General features: G+C 39.4%; 1 protein-coding gene and 1 non-coding gene across 2 annotated transcripts; both read right to left on the bottom strand.

The window, feature by feature from the left end:
• Positions 1 to 48: 48 nt before the first annotated feature.
• Positions 49 to 12,948, bottom strand: smc5 (structural maintenance of chromosomes 5). The gene is made up of 24 exons (XM_034589727.1): positions 12,640 to 12,948; positions 11,507 to 11,648; positions 11,182 to 11,234; positions 10,711 to 10,873; positions 10,399 to 10,533; positions 9,931 to 10,071; positions 9,679 to 9,840; positions 9,219 to 9,290; positions 8,613 to 8,868; positions 8,328 to 8,482; positions 7,866 to 7,979; positions 7,659 to 7,753; positions 7,381 to 7,513; positions 7,009 to 7,182; positions 6,694 to 6,863; positions 5,548 to 5,671; positions 5,087 to 5,209; positions 4,056 to 4,181; positions 3,802 to 3,897; positions 3,331 to 3,435; positions 3,061 to 3,180; positions 2,178 to 2,357; positions 1,599 to 1,694; positions 49 to 544 (listed from the first exon to the last, which is right to left on the bottom strand). The coding sequence occupies exons 1-24, from the start codon at positions 12,768 to 12,770 to the stop codon at positions 410 to 412; spliced, it is 3,201 nt and encodes a 1,066-aa protein (XP_034445618.1). The 5' UTR covers positions 12,771 to 12,948; the 3' UTR covers positions 49 to 409.
• A 1,649-nt stretch (positions 12,949 to 14,597) lies between these two features.
• Positions 14,598 to 14,966, bottom strand: LOC117765454. Its single transcript, XR_004614603.1, has one exon.
• Between the last annotated feature and the right edge of the window lie 1,486 nt (positions 14,967 to 16,452).

Raw genomic sequence — 16,452 nt, forward strand, 5'->3', positions numbered from 1 at the left:
AAACAAAGAGACACAAATGGTTAGTTAAAATAGCAGGAATGTATTTTCATGCAAATCCTATTTTTCAGTTAAATAGTTACCTACTTGATGCTGCACTGCAGACTGAATGAGGTTTTCAAGTCAGATATAAAATGAAAAATAAATATACCAATTTAAATAGAAACAGCAGAACATTTTATTCAAATATATAAATATGCAAGGAACTGTTGCACATATTAACATTTTGCTGGATGGACTAACAAATGAGCAAACGCTGCAACAAATCCACTCAAGGATTATTTTTCTCTCAGTAAACCAGTTTTCTAAATATCAGTCACATTTAATATGAAAAATTACCTCAGTATAAATCTATAACCTTGTCTTTCAAATGCTCAATTGTACATTTGTTCATTGTACATTTTGGATGGATTCATGTCCGGGCTTTTCTGTGCAACGCCCGTCTGATGAAGGCCTTCTCGTCCCACTGGTTGGGAGGAAGCATGTAGGGGCCGTTATGGACAAACAGGATGGTCATCTCCTCGGCGTACTGGAGATTCTGCAGCAGCTGGAGACGCACAGCGGGAGAAGAAGTTCAGGAAAAAGAAGAGCACAGATTCGTGTGCATAAACATAATACAGCAGGTAGACAGCTTACAACAGAACATTTACAAACGGCATTAACTGACTTTTTGGTCATTAACTGCAGCAGGACACATCAGTTGCCGGCTTACACATCCATCCAGATATGAAGCAAGTTGAACATTTAATTTAGAACCATGTGTCTGGCAATATTTACTCTAAATTCTGTCTCTTTAGCAGCTTAATTCTCCACTGTGTTCACCAACTAGTTGCTAACACTGTTGTTTCTGGTTTGGGTCTGTCACTATGAGCAACAAATTCAGTGGAGATATTCCGATACCAGCTACAGAAAGGCCTCTGGTAATGCTCAAAATCCCAGGTCGGGCATCGACGGGGATGTGAATCTTTCTCTTTAAAGTATATTAGTTTCACTAAATAATATAATAAAAGAGCAATTTTCTTTTCCCATAAATCACTTCTTCTTTGCCGCTCCAAAAGAGCAGCTGCTTTGCACTGCCACTGGAGAGTACAGCTTTTAGAGCAGCAAAGACATGTCTGGTAGTGGCGTGTTAGCATGAGCTAGCTAAAATGTCAGCAATTTGGAAATATTTCACCCTGGAAAGTCCCTCATGTAAAATGGCGATGTGTACCATATGCAAGTCTTACAACCAGAAAACTCTGGAACAAGCATTCTGTTGTTGAAAATGCAGGTTTTCGGTTATAAATGTCGAACTAGATAATAAAAGATGTTCTATGATATTTATTCTCTATATGTATTGGTTTTTCACAGGGTTTAACCTGAGCCAGGCCAAACAACAACGATAGCAATAATCACTTCAATACAGGGTTAGTAGCATACGGCTGTTAAAATATGTTGTTTTGTTAAATGCAGATCTGTACTCGGTATCTGCAATACTTAAAATCCAAGCATTGTAATCAGTATCAGGAAGGGGAAATGGTGTCGGGACATTCCGAATATACAGATGTACAGACACGCAATGAGTTCAGACTCTTGACTCATTAGAAGGTAACAACACTCACTTTGGGTGTTATGAAAAAGTACTGGGATGTCGTCTCTTTGCAGGCTGTTCGGACGACAATGTCAAAGACTCTCCTCTCATTTACAGGATCCATCCCCTACACACAGAAGAGAAACAGACTCTGTGAGCAAACAAGTGAGCAGTGACGCTGGATTCACATTTTTGAGATACTCGTAAAATCAAGGGGCGTACAAAGGGTGACAAAAGAATCAATCAATATGTACAATTACAAATTTGTTATGAAATTATTGAATACAGGAAGTGTGTATGAACTTTTGATCCTTTCAAATCAGTCTGCATCATTGTTCATTTTGGAGACAGAGAAAAATGACAAGATTGACGCTTTGCTAATCAGAAATTGTTCATAATGTCAAATCAAAATCCTTGTTCCCCACTGCGGTCAGGGTTTATCATCTTTCTTCCACTTCTTTGAACTTTTCTGTTTTCATATTTCAAACACCAAGTATTTTTTAGGCACTCTGAGGTCAGAGTTTGTTCTATATACACTTGGATTATATTTATTTACTAACAAACTTCTTAGTCTTTGGTGTGATTGTGTTTGTGTGTGAGTGTTAGCTACCTGGTTGATCTCATCCACCACTCTGAAGGGGCAGAGGTTGAGCTCCTGCAGGGCCATGAGGTAGAGCATAGTGGTGACGCTCCGCTCTCCTCCACTCTGATGGTGGGCCGTCAGCTCGTGAAGCTGACTGCTGCTGTGAAACTTAACCCGAATACGGATCCCATATTTGTCGTACTCCTCCTGCAGTGGACAAACAGCTTTGTCACTGTGTTGATATAATAACACATTTTATTCCAGACGCGTTCTATGGATGCTCCTATCTTCCCTTTTATTTTTCTTCAGTCCTCTTGCAAGAATTAGTGTGGGATCCACTATTCAGAGGTTAGTTGTACAACAAAGCACCGTTTGAACTGGCTGATGTTTCAGTTGTAGCACATATGCTGTGCTGAGTATAAGAGAAATGTGTATAAAACAAAACACAAGACATTCAAAATTTTTAATTTGACATGCATGAATGTTCACATTTTGCTTATTACTGAAACGTGGGACACAGACGTGGTGGAATGGTGGAAATCAAGGGTTCAATTTTATGCCCAGTCCACATCGTAAGTGGCACGCGTGTGTCAGAAAGCAACCACACTGATTCAGTTGCCTATTGTTTCCATGTACCGTACGCACTTTACAGCAAAATAGACAGTGAAAAGGATCTTTCACCACAGTTTCAATGTCAGTGGAATATGTCACATTATGTCCTGTACCGGTTTCAAAGTAAAAGCACTCAAGCTAGCACTCTAGCCGGAACCATCATTCGCTGCACATGCGTCCTGTGCGACTCAGACATTAAGGTTTTTAAAAGGCCATATATAAAATTTTTAAATACATTTGTGCCCAATTTATTAAAAAAAAAAAACTCCTTTAATCAAAAGTGTGTGTCTGTATTTACCTCGTTCTCCGTGTGCAGATCGACCTCACCTGCACACTGCATGGAGCGGAAGAAGTCGCTGAACTTGATGTTTATCTGTTCAACAAGCTGCTTCAGAGGGTTCAGCCAACATTCCTTCGCCTGTGACACAAACAACGTCTCTATACATACATTTATACACAAGGTAGCATTTCTGTCATATAAGGAAGAACAGACTGAACCATTATGTGAAAAAGAACTGCATAATAATAATAATAATAATAATAATAATAATAATAGAAAGTTGCAGACCTCAGCTATGCTCTGTCGGTAGGTGTCTAGAGCTTTGCTCTTATCTTGCAGCTCTTTCTCCAGGTTTTTGATCTCCTGCTCTCTTTTGTTGTACTCGTCAACAACCTTCACAGCAGAAAGAATTAACAGGACAAACATTAACACTCTGGAAAACACAACAAATAATTTGCTGGGCATAAAACTCCTCATTTGTTCAGATCAAACTTTTCTGTAGAGATTTCTTATATAGCAGTTTAATGGGTCCAAATCATTACACAAGCATTTAAATCATTTATGAACATTTTTCCAAACTATTGGTGCAACGATTTATCTCATGACTTTACAAATACTTCAATTTGGAAGATACTGCCAATCGTGACAGAAAATGATCTGTATTTCTTCCATGATTTCCAGGCTAAGAAAGACTTCTAACTGCCTTCTGAGAATGAACATATTTGAGTTTGTAAAACATTGAGCGCTCCTGATTCTTACACTTTCACTGAGGCCAGTGAAGCCCTCGGCTCTGGAGTGCTCCTCATTCAGCATGGCATCGATCTCGTCCAGTGTGTCTGGCAGCTTAGTGAATGCCTGCATTAACATAACATGAACCATTAACATTTTATAAAGCATTTTTAATCATATTTTTTATGATGAAAAGTTGTTCACAGTTGTGATTATTCTGCATTACAGGCTAATCGTCTAGAAGCATAGAAGGGAATGCAGTGATTAGACTGTTCAGCCCTTACGTTACACAGGTCTTCAGGTAAGGACTCATTAGGCTGCAGCCTACAGATCGACTTCCCTCTCTTCAACAGGCCCTTGCATTGCTCTGTCAGCTGAACCTTCCTCTGCTCCAGACGCTGGCACTTTTGCTGCAAGAACACAAGGACAATTAATCTATTTAGAACGGATGCGTGAATATACCTTTAAAACCAGGTGAGATGTTTGCATGCTCCTCCCTACGTCTACATCACAACGCGAGTCACTAAGCTGGGCCGAGAGGATGAATCATACCTGTATAATTTAAAATAATCGTCAGTGTTGTGTTTAATTGCAGCGTCATCTGTTCACAGCTTCCTTTCGTCCTGACGTACCTGAACTCAACACCAGCTGGCCAATCACAGCACACTGGGCTTTAAAGCTTGGGGTCAGAAGCTGAATCTGGCTGCGAGATTCTCCTGCTGCTGCAGCAGCGAATACAATAAAAAAAACTAAAGCGTTTTCTGAACTTTGGAGCCTGTAAACCTATTCAACTAGTGCCCCTAATTCAAATTATGAACCCCAAAAACGAGCATAATAGGTCTCCCATTTAAAAATTTCTTCAGACAATGGCTGACGATCTAAGCAAGTGGAGTGTTGAAGCAGATTACAGCAGTGTTTAATTGACATAAAAATGACAAAACATATTTTTTTTATGTTTATGACATTTGGGAAAGAGGCAATGTTTTACAATCAAAGCCAAATATTGAAGCTATCAAATGTTTTTTTAATTTCATGCCTCTATCTGCTTCAAAGGCTGAAAAATAAAAGTATTTTTGAATGTTGGCAATTCGGTTCGTCAGAAAACCCTCAGGTTTAGGTGGTTGTTTTCAAACAATGCTCAGGCTTTAGAGTGTGATTTGTTCAGTGCCTTAGGTCTTAATAGGTTGATATAAGAAATAAATGAGGGAATATCGTGGAGAGCCCCGCAGGACAAATGCTGACATGACTCCTGTTCCTTTCGGTGAGCAATGTTTATCAATCCACCCTGCCTCCAACTTTTATGTGAAACACTTACATCCGTGGACTTAAGTTCCGAGGCACCTTCTCTACAGTCATTCTCCAGCTTGGCCTTCTCTTCCGTCAGCCCCACTGTGTCCAGAGCCAGGTACACCTTCTCTATAGTGAGCTTGGCTCTCAGCTACAAAAGATCACGATGACAGTCAAAGACATGAAGACAGACAAAGGCAAGAGAAATCATGAGGATAGGTGTGCATTCTTAGAAAAATGACATGAAAAAGCAATATTCTTAAAAATCCAATCATAATCTAATCCAATTATAAACCGTCTTTCTCTGCATTTGGTTAATAATGCAAGACCTAATATCTGCCAGAAAGTTATTGTAGATCTAGCTAAATGCTACAGTGTAATAAAGACAGATATCACATAAAAAAAGAAGGGAGGAGGGCACAGACAGAAAATGTCAGAAACGTCATCTTGCCACAGCTATTATTGTGTAACAACCTAATGTAGCCATACCTTCATTTGGGCCATGAACTCTGCCACGATGGAAACCTTCTGTGAATTGACAGCTGCAATTTTCTCTTTAATCCCCTCCTCAATCTGATTCAGGTTAATGACATTGTGCTCCATATGCCGGAGACTAAACACACGAGGAGGGAGACAACATATAAAGGCTGGTTTATTCTTTTGCATAAAATCGACACCGACTACAACTGCTATAATGTCTCTCACTGGCCAAACAAGCACAAAAAAACACCCTTTTATTCTGAAATAAGTTCATTGACCTTACACATCATCTCCTCTGATATCTCTCTTTTCTGCCTTGCAGTATAAAGGTAACTGGTGTTCCACATTTTTTGGTCCACTCATTTTCACTCGCCATTGTTTGAAATACACACACAATGACAAAGTAACCCCTATGCCAATAAGACCCTGTTCAGACCTGGTGTTCCAATCCGTCCTAAGTGATCTGATCACAAGTGGTCAGCACTATGTTCAGGTCTGAACACATCAAAATCCGTCCTCAATGTGTCCTGAGATCCGATCACTCAGCGCACAACCGGAGGGGGTCTAGGATGCATGTGGCCTCATTCTTTTAGCTGCGTGTCCTGGGCCTCATATGAAGAACCACCTATTCAACTGATGCCCTCTGACCCGCTACAGTTTCACAATTAACCTAACAGATCTTTACAATTCTCAACGCAATTTTTTTTCCCCAAATGGGTAAGATAGATCTGCGGCTCATTGGTTTTATCAGTCCCTCCTGACGCTGCTTTGTCATCAGTCACATCTGTAACTTCAAACTGGGTAAAAACAACATAACTTGGTCTTCGTAAACAAAAATGACAGTCGTGAGTATTTGCATATAGAGCAGGAAAGTGAAAGTAACATCTGATCATAAGTCGTCAAAGCAGGACACATTCAGGACACATTGTCAGTGAAGCTGTGAACAGACAAACTTGATGCTGTTTTGTGATTGGATCTCTGAGGACCGATGTGTAATACCAGGTCGGAACAGGGCCTTAGTGTTTTTATACACCAAGTATAAATGTTCACAATGGTGAAGTGTAAATCAGCCTTAACACGTCTTTAAAGAGATCACCAAAAACTTAAGTTATGTAAACACAAGACATTACTGTTCATGTTACACCACAGACATACCTGTCTTGTTTGGTACTGATTTTCTGCTCCAGTTGTCTCTTTTTGCCCTTGACTTCAGAGAGATGCTTTTTCTCGGCCAACAACTCATTGTCTCGACGATCCAGGACGGTGACTTCCTTCTGCAGGGCCTTGATCCGTTCTTCAATGTCTCGTAACTTCAGTTCACAGGCCTGGTCACAGTGGGTGTTAACAATGAAGCTCCTGACAGACATTTCTTAAGGCACAGTACAGATCGAGAAATGCCAGATTTCCTACTAACAAATCATTAAAGAAAAGTGTTTGGGTTGTGCTAAGATATTTGCTGCAGCAGCTCACCTTCATCTGCTGCTCCAGCTCCTGTTTCCCCTCAGCATCCACAGTGATATTGAGGAACTGAGAAGGGTTCACTGCAGAGTTGCTGGTGATCATCTTTTTAGAGTACTGAGACCTCTTCACCGTGTACCTCTCCTCTGTCGTGTATAACACCTTGAGGTAGGGCTCCTCAATCACCTTTGAGAGAGAAAATGCACAGAAAGTTTGGCAGATACTAGCGCTCACCCAACTTGAAAATTAAACCAGACAGACCAATTCAATTTTATGGGTGGTGCATTTTTACAGACATCACCGACATCCAGTACATCCTGTTTCTAACATCATAATTTCTCTGTTGTTCTGTTCTGAAGACATTATGTGGAAAGACAGACGTACCGTTTTGATCAATGCTTTGGTTTGATCATTGCCAACTGGGACATCATGCACTTTGTACTGGTGACAAAGGAAACTCATCACCTCATCAGGAGCATCGAACATCTCACGCAGGTAGGAGTAGAACCCGAAACGCCTGCGAATATGTACATATTTTTTTAATTTGTACGAAACTTAATGGTCTAAAACAGAGATAAAATCATACAAATAAAGAGACCTACACAAATGTATACAGTTCATGTTGATTTTATTCCTCATTACACTAATTATTTTTCTCTCACCTCAGAGATTCAATACGTAGGGATGGCTGCTCGTTAGAACAAGATTTATCCGGGGCAGAAATGGAATTCACCTTCAAGTTCAATTTGTCACGGACCTGAGGGTAAAGAGTGTACAGTTTTGGATTTGGGAGGGTACAACTCCGAACACTAAGTTGGGATCGTCGGACGTTAAGGTTAAATAGAATTTGCGCTCTGTATAGTGCTGACCTCAGTCATGAACGTCTCCATGTCGTCTCTCCTCTGGAAGACAAACGACCGCAGGTCGCGGAACGGGATGTGAGTTTCCACATACTTGGCGAAACAAGGATCTTTGACATTGATCTGACAAATAATGAAATAATTAATACACGGCTCCATAACTGATTTTAAAAAAAAATATCATCACAATACTGATCAGTAAACCAACCAGGTTTCAGTTTCTTAAGGGAAAGTGTCCTTACTTGTTAACATTATTATTCCCATTTACCTCAGATTTTACCTCTGAACCCAACTGAACTGAACTCACTTATCTTTATCTTGTGTGCATTTTGTATGTACAGTATTTGAAAAATAGAAATCTGCTTACAACTATATTATAGTGTGTTATTATCCATTTATTAAATGTTCTGAAACAATACTAAACATGGCGGTTTATGTGAATTGTTCCCCACATGGTTCACTGATACTCACCATCAGCATCATGGGCTCATAAACATTCCCAGCAAACATATTTCTGTTCTGCCTGAGCCACTGAAGAGCAGAATGTGTGTCCCTGTGGCGTCCTCGCAGCTTTTCCTCTTTGGCGTTCATCATGTTGGTCATGTCATTGAGCTTCCTCTCCAACACTGGCAATGAAAATGAATAAACATAATCTACATGAAACCAACTCTGTGTGTTACAGACAAAGGCAGAGCTCAAGTCCCTGAGTAAGCAGCATTGTAATGTGCTCCAGAGGACACTGTGGACAACACTCACTCTTGGACTCAGCAAAGACGTTGTCCCTCTCCCTTCGAAGGTCGGCCTTCTCTCCTTCAATCTTGGCTCTCTCCTCCTGGATGCTTCTCAGCTCGACATTGATGGCATTGATCTGAGGCGTCACATCTGGATGATCGCCGACTTTGGCGAGCTCTGTCTTCAAGTCATCGATCGTACGTCTGGTGTTGCTGAGTCGCTTCTGTTGGTCTTCTGCCTCCTTTTGCTTGAGATTCAGTATTTGTTTAGTATCGTCGATCTGCAAAGGAGAGTTGTTATTCATTATGAAAAACATACAGCTGCAGATCAAGGCTACTTTGTACTCCGATATGGACAACTTAAAAGATATTAGGTGGGACTATACTGTACTAACATAGCATACTATTTTCAAATTAACTGAAATAATTTGAAACCTCCTCAAAAAACTAATATTTGCTGTTAATTTGCTTGATTACATAAACAAATGTTTACATGAGCATTCTTGGCTGCTGAATCTGAGATGGAAGTATATTTAGTGTATAATGACATGTTTGTGTTCTTCACACGGTTAAAAAACTGATTCAAATTTGACTTTTAATGTTTTGTTCAGTCACAAAGATGAAGGCTTACCTCTTTTTCTTTTCCATCCAACTGATCTTGTTTCTGTTTGCACCTGTTTGATGCGTCTTTGATGGCGGCAGTCTGAAAAATGTTAAGCTCATGTTAACTGTCATGACATCGCAACAAATAAATTCCCTGTAGAGAAACATACTGACAACCCAGGCCTTTGATTTTCAATAACAATATTAAACCAAAAATCTTATAAATAATTGTATTTATTCCTGATTTACACAGGAATTTACATTTAAGACATATACTCGGTCTATAGTCATGGGTACCAGCATGAGACAATAACTCTTCATTGAATGTTAATGTCTAGTACATTGATTATAAAACTACATCTAAAGAAGTAGACAAGTTTAATTCAAGTGTATTCTACAGCTCTGCAGAAAACATAACTTCCCACATTTCTTCTTTAAGACCTGACTGTGATACATCACTCGGAGTCTATCAATATTTGCCTTTTTACCTTAGCCTTTATTTGTGCATCGGTGGGCTTCAGTTTGTCGTCAATCTGCTGGATCTTCCTCAGCATGGGTGTCTGGGCCTGCTTCAGGGCAGAGAGCTGCCTTTTAGCCTCATCTCGCTCCCTCTTTGCATCTTCCAGCTCCTTACGGGTGGCCTCATACTCCTAAAGCCAGAGGGAAGGAATTCAGTGTAGTCCGACTGCGTACAATGTTCAGTTGTCTCCCTTTCTCGTGTTTTTGTTTCAACCACTCACCACCCACGGTTTCTTCTTCTGAAGCAGCAGGATCACGTCAAGATGTCTCTTCTTTTCGTAGTAACGGTTCACATCGAGTTTGTCCCTCTCGTGCCTCTGTTTGGCCTTCTCCATGAAGCTGACCTTGTCTTTCACAGAGTTCTAAAAGGGAAACAAACCACAGCCGACACTGATATACCTGTAGGTGCCAGAAGCAAAATGGTCTTTATATATATTTTTTAAGACAGATACAATTTTTTTTAAAAAGAATCGATGATGTAGAACTGTGATTTTGTTTTGTGACTACAGTACAGAAGCCAAAGAAATTACAACTATGTTTAATGTTTACACATACACCTTTATTTATTTATATATATAAATAAACACAATTGTTCTTGTATTTTTGTGGCTCTTGAAATAGTACTGAGTTTTCAACAAAAGAAAAATTGTATCCAAAGCAATTCCCCTTAAATAAAGCTCTTGGTTTACCTCCAGTTCTCGTTCCTTGTTGCGAAAGTTTTTGAGCTTACAGTGGTACTCGTACATCTCTGGTGGTCCCACTGACTTCTCAGTTGCTTCTAGCAACTCAACTTTGGACATTTTGGCAAACTCTCCCACCTTTTCCTATAAGGACAAACCAGCCACATCAATGGAAAATGGTGAGTAAAAAGTTATCGGATGTGGCTTTTAAGAAAAACATGAGCTTTTAACTTCTTCGACGTAAGAAATTACAGCACATATAATTCTGTGCTGTTCAACTGTCTTGCCACATAACAGGATTAATTAAGCATAACGTCATACCTGAGGCAGAAACTGGCAGAGGTTGCTAACTTGGATGTGCAGAGCTTTAACCTCCTCTTCCACAGTTTTCTGGTTACTGGGTCTTCCGTTCAACATCCACTGAGACTGATTGTTCTCCACGTGGAACTCTCTGTGGATCACCACGTTATCACCAACTTTGTACCTTCAATAACAACAAGGAGTGTGCTCCAACAATCAGGTAAACATAGCACTGGTAAAAATGGACAGAATGTTATTCAAATATTATTCATTAGATCATGACATGGCTGATGTAACATGTTTTTTTTTGCTAAATTACATCACAAAGTTAATATCGACATGCTTTCTAAACTGGTTCCTCAGAACCATCAGAACAAACGCAACACAAATGGATTCCATTGACTATATCTAAAAGCTTACTTTTCCTAGTAACAACAGTGTGTGTGTGTGTGTGTGTGTGTGTGTGTGTGCAATTGATTTTACATAACTCACAGTTCAATCTCAATAGATCCCTTAGTGCAGCCACGTTTGACATAAAGCCCAACCTACAAAAAACCAACAAACAAAGAGACAAATCTTTTTAACAGGCATCATAATTATCAAAAGTATTTGTCGGCTAATATAAGTTTATAAAAATTAGACTGGGTGATTCTTGCTGTGCAAGAGGACGATGAATGACATTCAAATAACAGTGTATTAAAAAAAGAACAGTTGTGCTGTTCCTCTCAGATGAAAACCTACATGTCAGCCTTGTATGATGCAATTGAAGAAACCAAGGCCTGATAAAATGTAACTACAGTGTTGCTCTGCTGTTTACCTTGTCGCCTCTGCCCAGGATAGCGGTCTTGCCTGCCAGGCCCAGACAGATGGCACAAACAATGCTGGACTTGCCAGTTCCATTAGCTCCAACAATCATGTTCAGATTAGGTCCAGGATGCACCACAGAGAGGTCATAGGTTCTGTAAAAGTTCAAAACAGATATTAAAAGGTTTTCCTGCAGTGTTTTACAACAGACATGGGAGACCTTTTTCTGAAATAAAGAGCCCCTCTACTGACAATATAAATAAATCAATGAGAGCAGTTCCATTTCATGTAGCATAAGTTCAGGGCTTGATCTACAGACTAAACTGATCATAAGACGTGATGTGCCTCTGCTAAACAATCTACTCAGGGAAATGCTGCAAATCTCCTTGAATTGATACTTAATGCTTAATATTTGATTATCTGCATCCGCTGGGTGTCTGTCTGTGAAGAACCGACGCACCAATTATTATCCAAAGATTTTCAAGATTTTCAAGACCCTGCAACGTGATACTCAGGCACTGGACGTCTCGTCACTTGCCCGCACCGTTACCTCTTTGAAAAACGGTTTGTCACAAAAGTGCAATGATAGGTTGGGCCGGGAGGTTTGTTTCTCAGGGATGTAAGGACACATTCATCGGCCACATTTTAAAGTGGCCGATGAATGTGTCCTTACATCCCTGAGAAACAATGGCTTTTCGTATGCAGCCTCCCAAGGATGCAGCCTTTGAATTGAGACACATCTACAGTCTATGGGGAGGATGAGCACTTGAACTTACATCAGTGTGATAAAGACATTTCTACTTAAATTACTTAACGTGACTGAGATCAACTTTGAGATCGTTTTATTTTACGTGTATTTTCATTTTTTTGTTTGGTCCATGCCCCATCCACTCACATGGAGGAAGCGGGGTTTATGGGCTTTAGGGCAGCCGGCTACCGGGGGTCGTTTCTTTGGCTTCACTTTGAGGAGCAGACACATCGTCCATCTTCACTAACAGTCTTCTGCTTTAGCTCTGTAAGTGCACGACTGTGTCCTGCTCACACAGAGGCCAGATCACCCGGATGTCACAGGCAGACATGTTAGCTTAGCAGCGCAGCTAGCACCGGTCCTAGTTGTTGACTGACCATTGAGGGGAGGTAACTTACAGGAAGTTTTTCATGGTGATGCGAACAATGGATCCTTCAACGAAGCGATCCTCCCCCTCGAGCCTGTCCGTGAACATGCCGCTGGTCTCTGAGCTGTATGAGGACCGCGGCCGTTTGACGGACGCCGCCATGGTTAAAAGAAGTTAAAAGAAAAACACCAGCTTCCTGTTTGTAGCGCTACATGTGATTGTCTCCCTCCCGCGCTTTGCCCCGTTGTTGTTGACAGCTGGTTGGACAATGTGGGTCATGTGTGTTTAGGTCGACGTCGTCGTAAAAACTCACGTTCATTATCGCGAGATCTCAGAAATTTCCTGCTGATCATCAACCTCTCGACTCACATTGTACAATTTTATTGGATGTTTAACGTGATTTAAATGTGATAAAGATGCTCAGTGCACATTTTGTGCGTCGGCTATGGTTTTTCTGCTTCTCTTAAACCTCATATTTAATTTATTTCGTATTTTGAAAACGTGTTCTTTGTTGTTAATTCATTATTTGTTTCGCTTATTTCCATATTCATATAGGCAAAGTAAAATAAACTGTTTATATAGGTTTTTTTTCCTCTTCTGACAATGTAAAAGCAGTTGAGTAAAAAAAAGTGTGCTGCACCCTCAGATTTTATGCATTTTTGTATCTGTAAAGATGACAAAAGCAAATAAATCTCGTATAAAATAATGTAATGTATAATGTATAAGTAATATTAACTTAAGTTAGTGTTTCATGAAACATTTTCCAATCACTTATCCTGAACTATCCTTCAATCTACCACTGGTGATATGAGTTTGATATGGACGTCTGTAAAAACAATTCCAAATAATGTAAACCCATGTACAAAATTACTCTGGTTTGATCACAAACAAAATCAAAACAAATCCATATTTAAATTCTAAACTTCACAGTTCAAATGTAGTTGGTTACCAGTCCATAAATATTGTACAAGTAATAGAATAAAAAGTGTAGACAATGCGTTATTGATTATACTTGTGAGTTCTATGCAATCAAAATAAATTACTTTTTGCTGCTATTTTGGATGAAGACAAAGATTTTATTTGAAATGGAGAAATTACACACAAATAAAAAGCAATAAATAAAAAGCAACAAAATGTAATATCGTAAAATCAAACAAAGCTTTTGATTTAAACTTATTTACTAATACTTCTTGGTTACATACCTGTGCCCGGGCCTGATATGATGGATTGTGTGTACACTCAGTAGTAAAACCTGCAATCACCTTTTTCTGATAAGATCATTAGGCCACTTGGGGGCAGCGAAACAAGTTGCGTCGCCAGAAGTATACTACTACAAATAAAGTTTGATTTATTCTCCACTGAGGACTAAGGGGGGAAGAGCTTCTAAAATAAGAGCAGAGGCACAATAACACCAAGTCCATGTAAAAACAGCAGACTGAGTCAGTATAGCTTTCTTCCTTTGAATCAAAGTTTAAAAAGTACGTTTATCGAACTACAATCCCTGATTTTACCTAGTTTTAGTTTGTATTATTGTAATGGATGGTCATACATCATGTCACGTTTAGTTTTTCTTTTTTAATGGCTTATTCGATGTTATTTTACTTGTTTTTATTTGTGAAGTGCTTTGTGTAATATATATATACACGAGATATTAAGAGGTTTGATTTGATCAGGTCACGAGGCAAACTGTGAAAATGGGCTAAACAAATACAAATTGATTTACATCATTTAATCTTGGTTGATATTGACTGATAAGAACATTATCATCTTAAGAGTTTTTTGCCAAGTTATAGGTAAAATCATTTATATTCATTTGTATCTTGCATTTCTTTGTGAGGCTAAACACGAGTTTCTGTCCGTCTCAGGTAAAAACCAGGTAAACCCCTCGACGCGTCTCACATCATGGCGGCATCTTGGAACGAGAGAAGTTTCAAACACAGTCCAGGGCCCCCCCTCCCCCCTTCCTCCGCACTGCTGCTGCTGTTGTGGTTTGATCAGAATCGCCTCTTTACTCATTGTCCAAAGCGGAGGTTTGAGATGAACTCAACAACGCAGTGAACTAGTATATCTGATCAACTCATCACCTCGAACCACAACAAGAAGCAGTGGAAGGCTCTAAGCTTTTCGTGATGCCGCTGCTCATCGCCTCGGAGGCTCGCGAGCGTTTTTCCTATCATTTCCGATCAGAGCCGAGCCGAGCACCGACCGGATCAAATAAGATCACTGTGTAGATTTTTAGAACAAAAACACACTCTCACACACACGTATACGACAAACTCACTCACACAAGCAGTCAACACACGCGCTCGCTCTCTTTCACACACACCACAAACACACGCCATTCATACTATGGAGGACCCGGAACTTCCGGGGCGCATTTTATATCACATGGCCGCAAAGACTCATGGGAGAAACTAAAACAGGAAGTATAGTGACCTCGTGTGGCCATTAACGGAAACGATCTTCTCCTCTTTCTCCTTTTATTCGATATTACTTACTATTAAATGTAGAAATTACAGTTTTACAGCCTAAGAAACACACACACAAAGTTCAAAATTTTAATAACAAAATTAACTTCCCAGCACAAATGTTGGGTTTAAATATAGAAAACAACAAAACAAGACCAAAACAGGATAAAACACAATGTTATAGGCACAGTAAATAAAAAGATAAGTAGACAGCAAGTTGCAGCTGTATGTCTGTAAGTGTATTTTAAGAAGAGTGCTTTATGTTACCTTTTAATCATGTTATATTCTTTTATTTGATCTTGTTTTTACTCTTTTCTCACTTTTAATTTTTTTTATTTCTCTGTAAAGTACTCTTACGATTAGTGAATAAATAGAAAATTAAAACTATACATATCTATCTGTCGCTATCTATCAACAACTCTCTGTCAGTCCAAGTATTTTCTGGACACAGCTCATACACAGCCTGGGAAGAAGAAAAAAAACGGAACCTGGATTGAAAGTCGAAACAGGATTAACAAGATTAAAAATGTGATCACTGAATGAACTTTGAATGAATCCACGTGTCATACTGTGTACGTACATCTACATATAAATACACGTACATATACACTTTTGAATATGCTGTGTGTATCGTTGAGGTGCATATACAGTCATGTACAATAAGTACACAAAAAGACTCATGCATGTTTGTTCCGTTGCTTTTAATCATTTTTTCATCTGTTTTATCCATTCGCTTTCATTGAGTTTGCCATTTAAGAGAAAAAGGCTTTTGCTGAAAGCTCTTTATGCGTCCCATCAGTTGTAGGATGTATGTAACTGTACAGTATGTAATAATAATGTGTATTGTCCCAATAGATGAACAAAAAAGAAGCTACATAAAAATACATAAACAAAGCCTGTGTCGTGTCATTTTATTTTGAAGTGGTACAAACACATTCTTGATGCTCAGAAACCATGTAGATAGACAAAGATTGTGTGTTGCAAAAGGAAGAGAGTCTTGTGAGAACATTTTGAAAATGTTGCCACAAAGTTTTGATTATTTCCGTCTCTATGTAAACAACATGCAAACACAGAACCATATATTTTATCTCATGGTTATGCTTGAACGCATGTCTCCAAGAACCGACGAACCTAGAGCAAAGGGATTCCGACCATTTTATACTGAGCACAGTATGTTGTTTAGCCTGAAAACCTTTGTGGTTGGAGTCTCAGTCAGTATTAATGGGCTCGGCGGTGGAGGAATCTGGTAATAGTGCCGTGCCACGTTGGATTTAAGCTGCATTTCTGTCGGTGGCAATTAACTAATCTAGCGTCCTGTGACCTGTTGGGGTTGTGAGGTAATCTTGAATGCCGTAAGGAGATTTCAGCGTCTACTA

Source organism: Hippoglossus hippoglossus, chromosome 7 (assembly GCF_009819705.1).
Source record: "Hippoglossus hippoglossus isolate fHipHip1 chromosome 7, fHipHip1.pri, whole genome shotgun sequence".
Taxonomy (NCBI): Eukaryota; Metazoa; Chordata; class Actinopteri; order Pleuronectiformes; family Pleuronectidae; genus Hippoglossus; species Hippoglossus hippoglossus.

Coding starts and splice junctions, on each gene's coding strand:
- smc5 (XM_034589727.1), bottom strand. CDS start 12,770: ATGGCGGCGTCCGTCAAACGGCCGCGGTCCTCATACAGCTCAGAGACC. Junction 5,210..5,547: donor AGTTCATGGCCCAAATGAAG/GTATGGCTACAT, acceptor GATCTTTTGTAG/CTGAGAGCCAAGCTCACTAT. Junction 3,181..3,330: donor ACCGACAGAGCATAGCTGAG/GTCTGCAACTTT, acceptor TTTGTGTCACAG/GCGAAGGAATGTTGGCTGAA.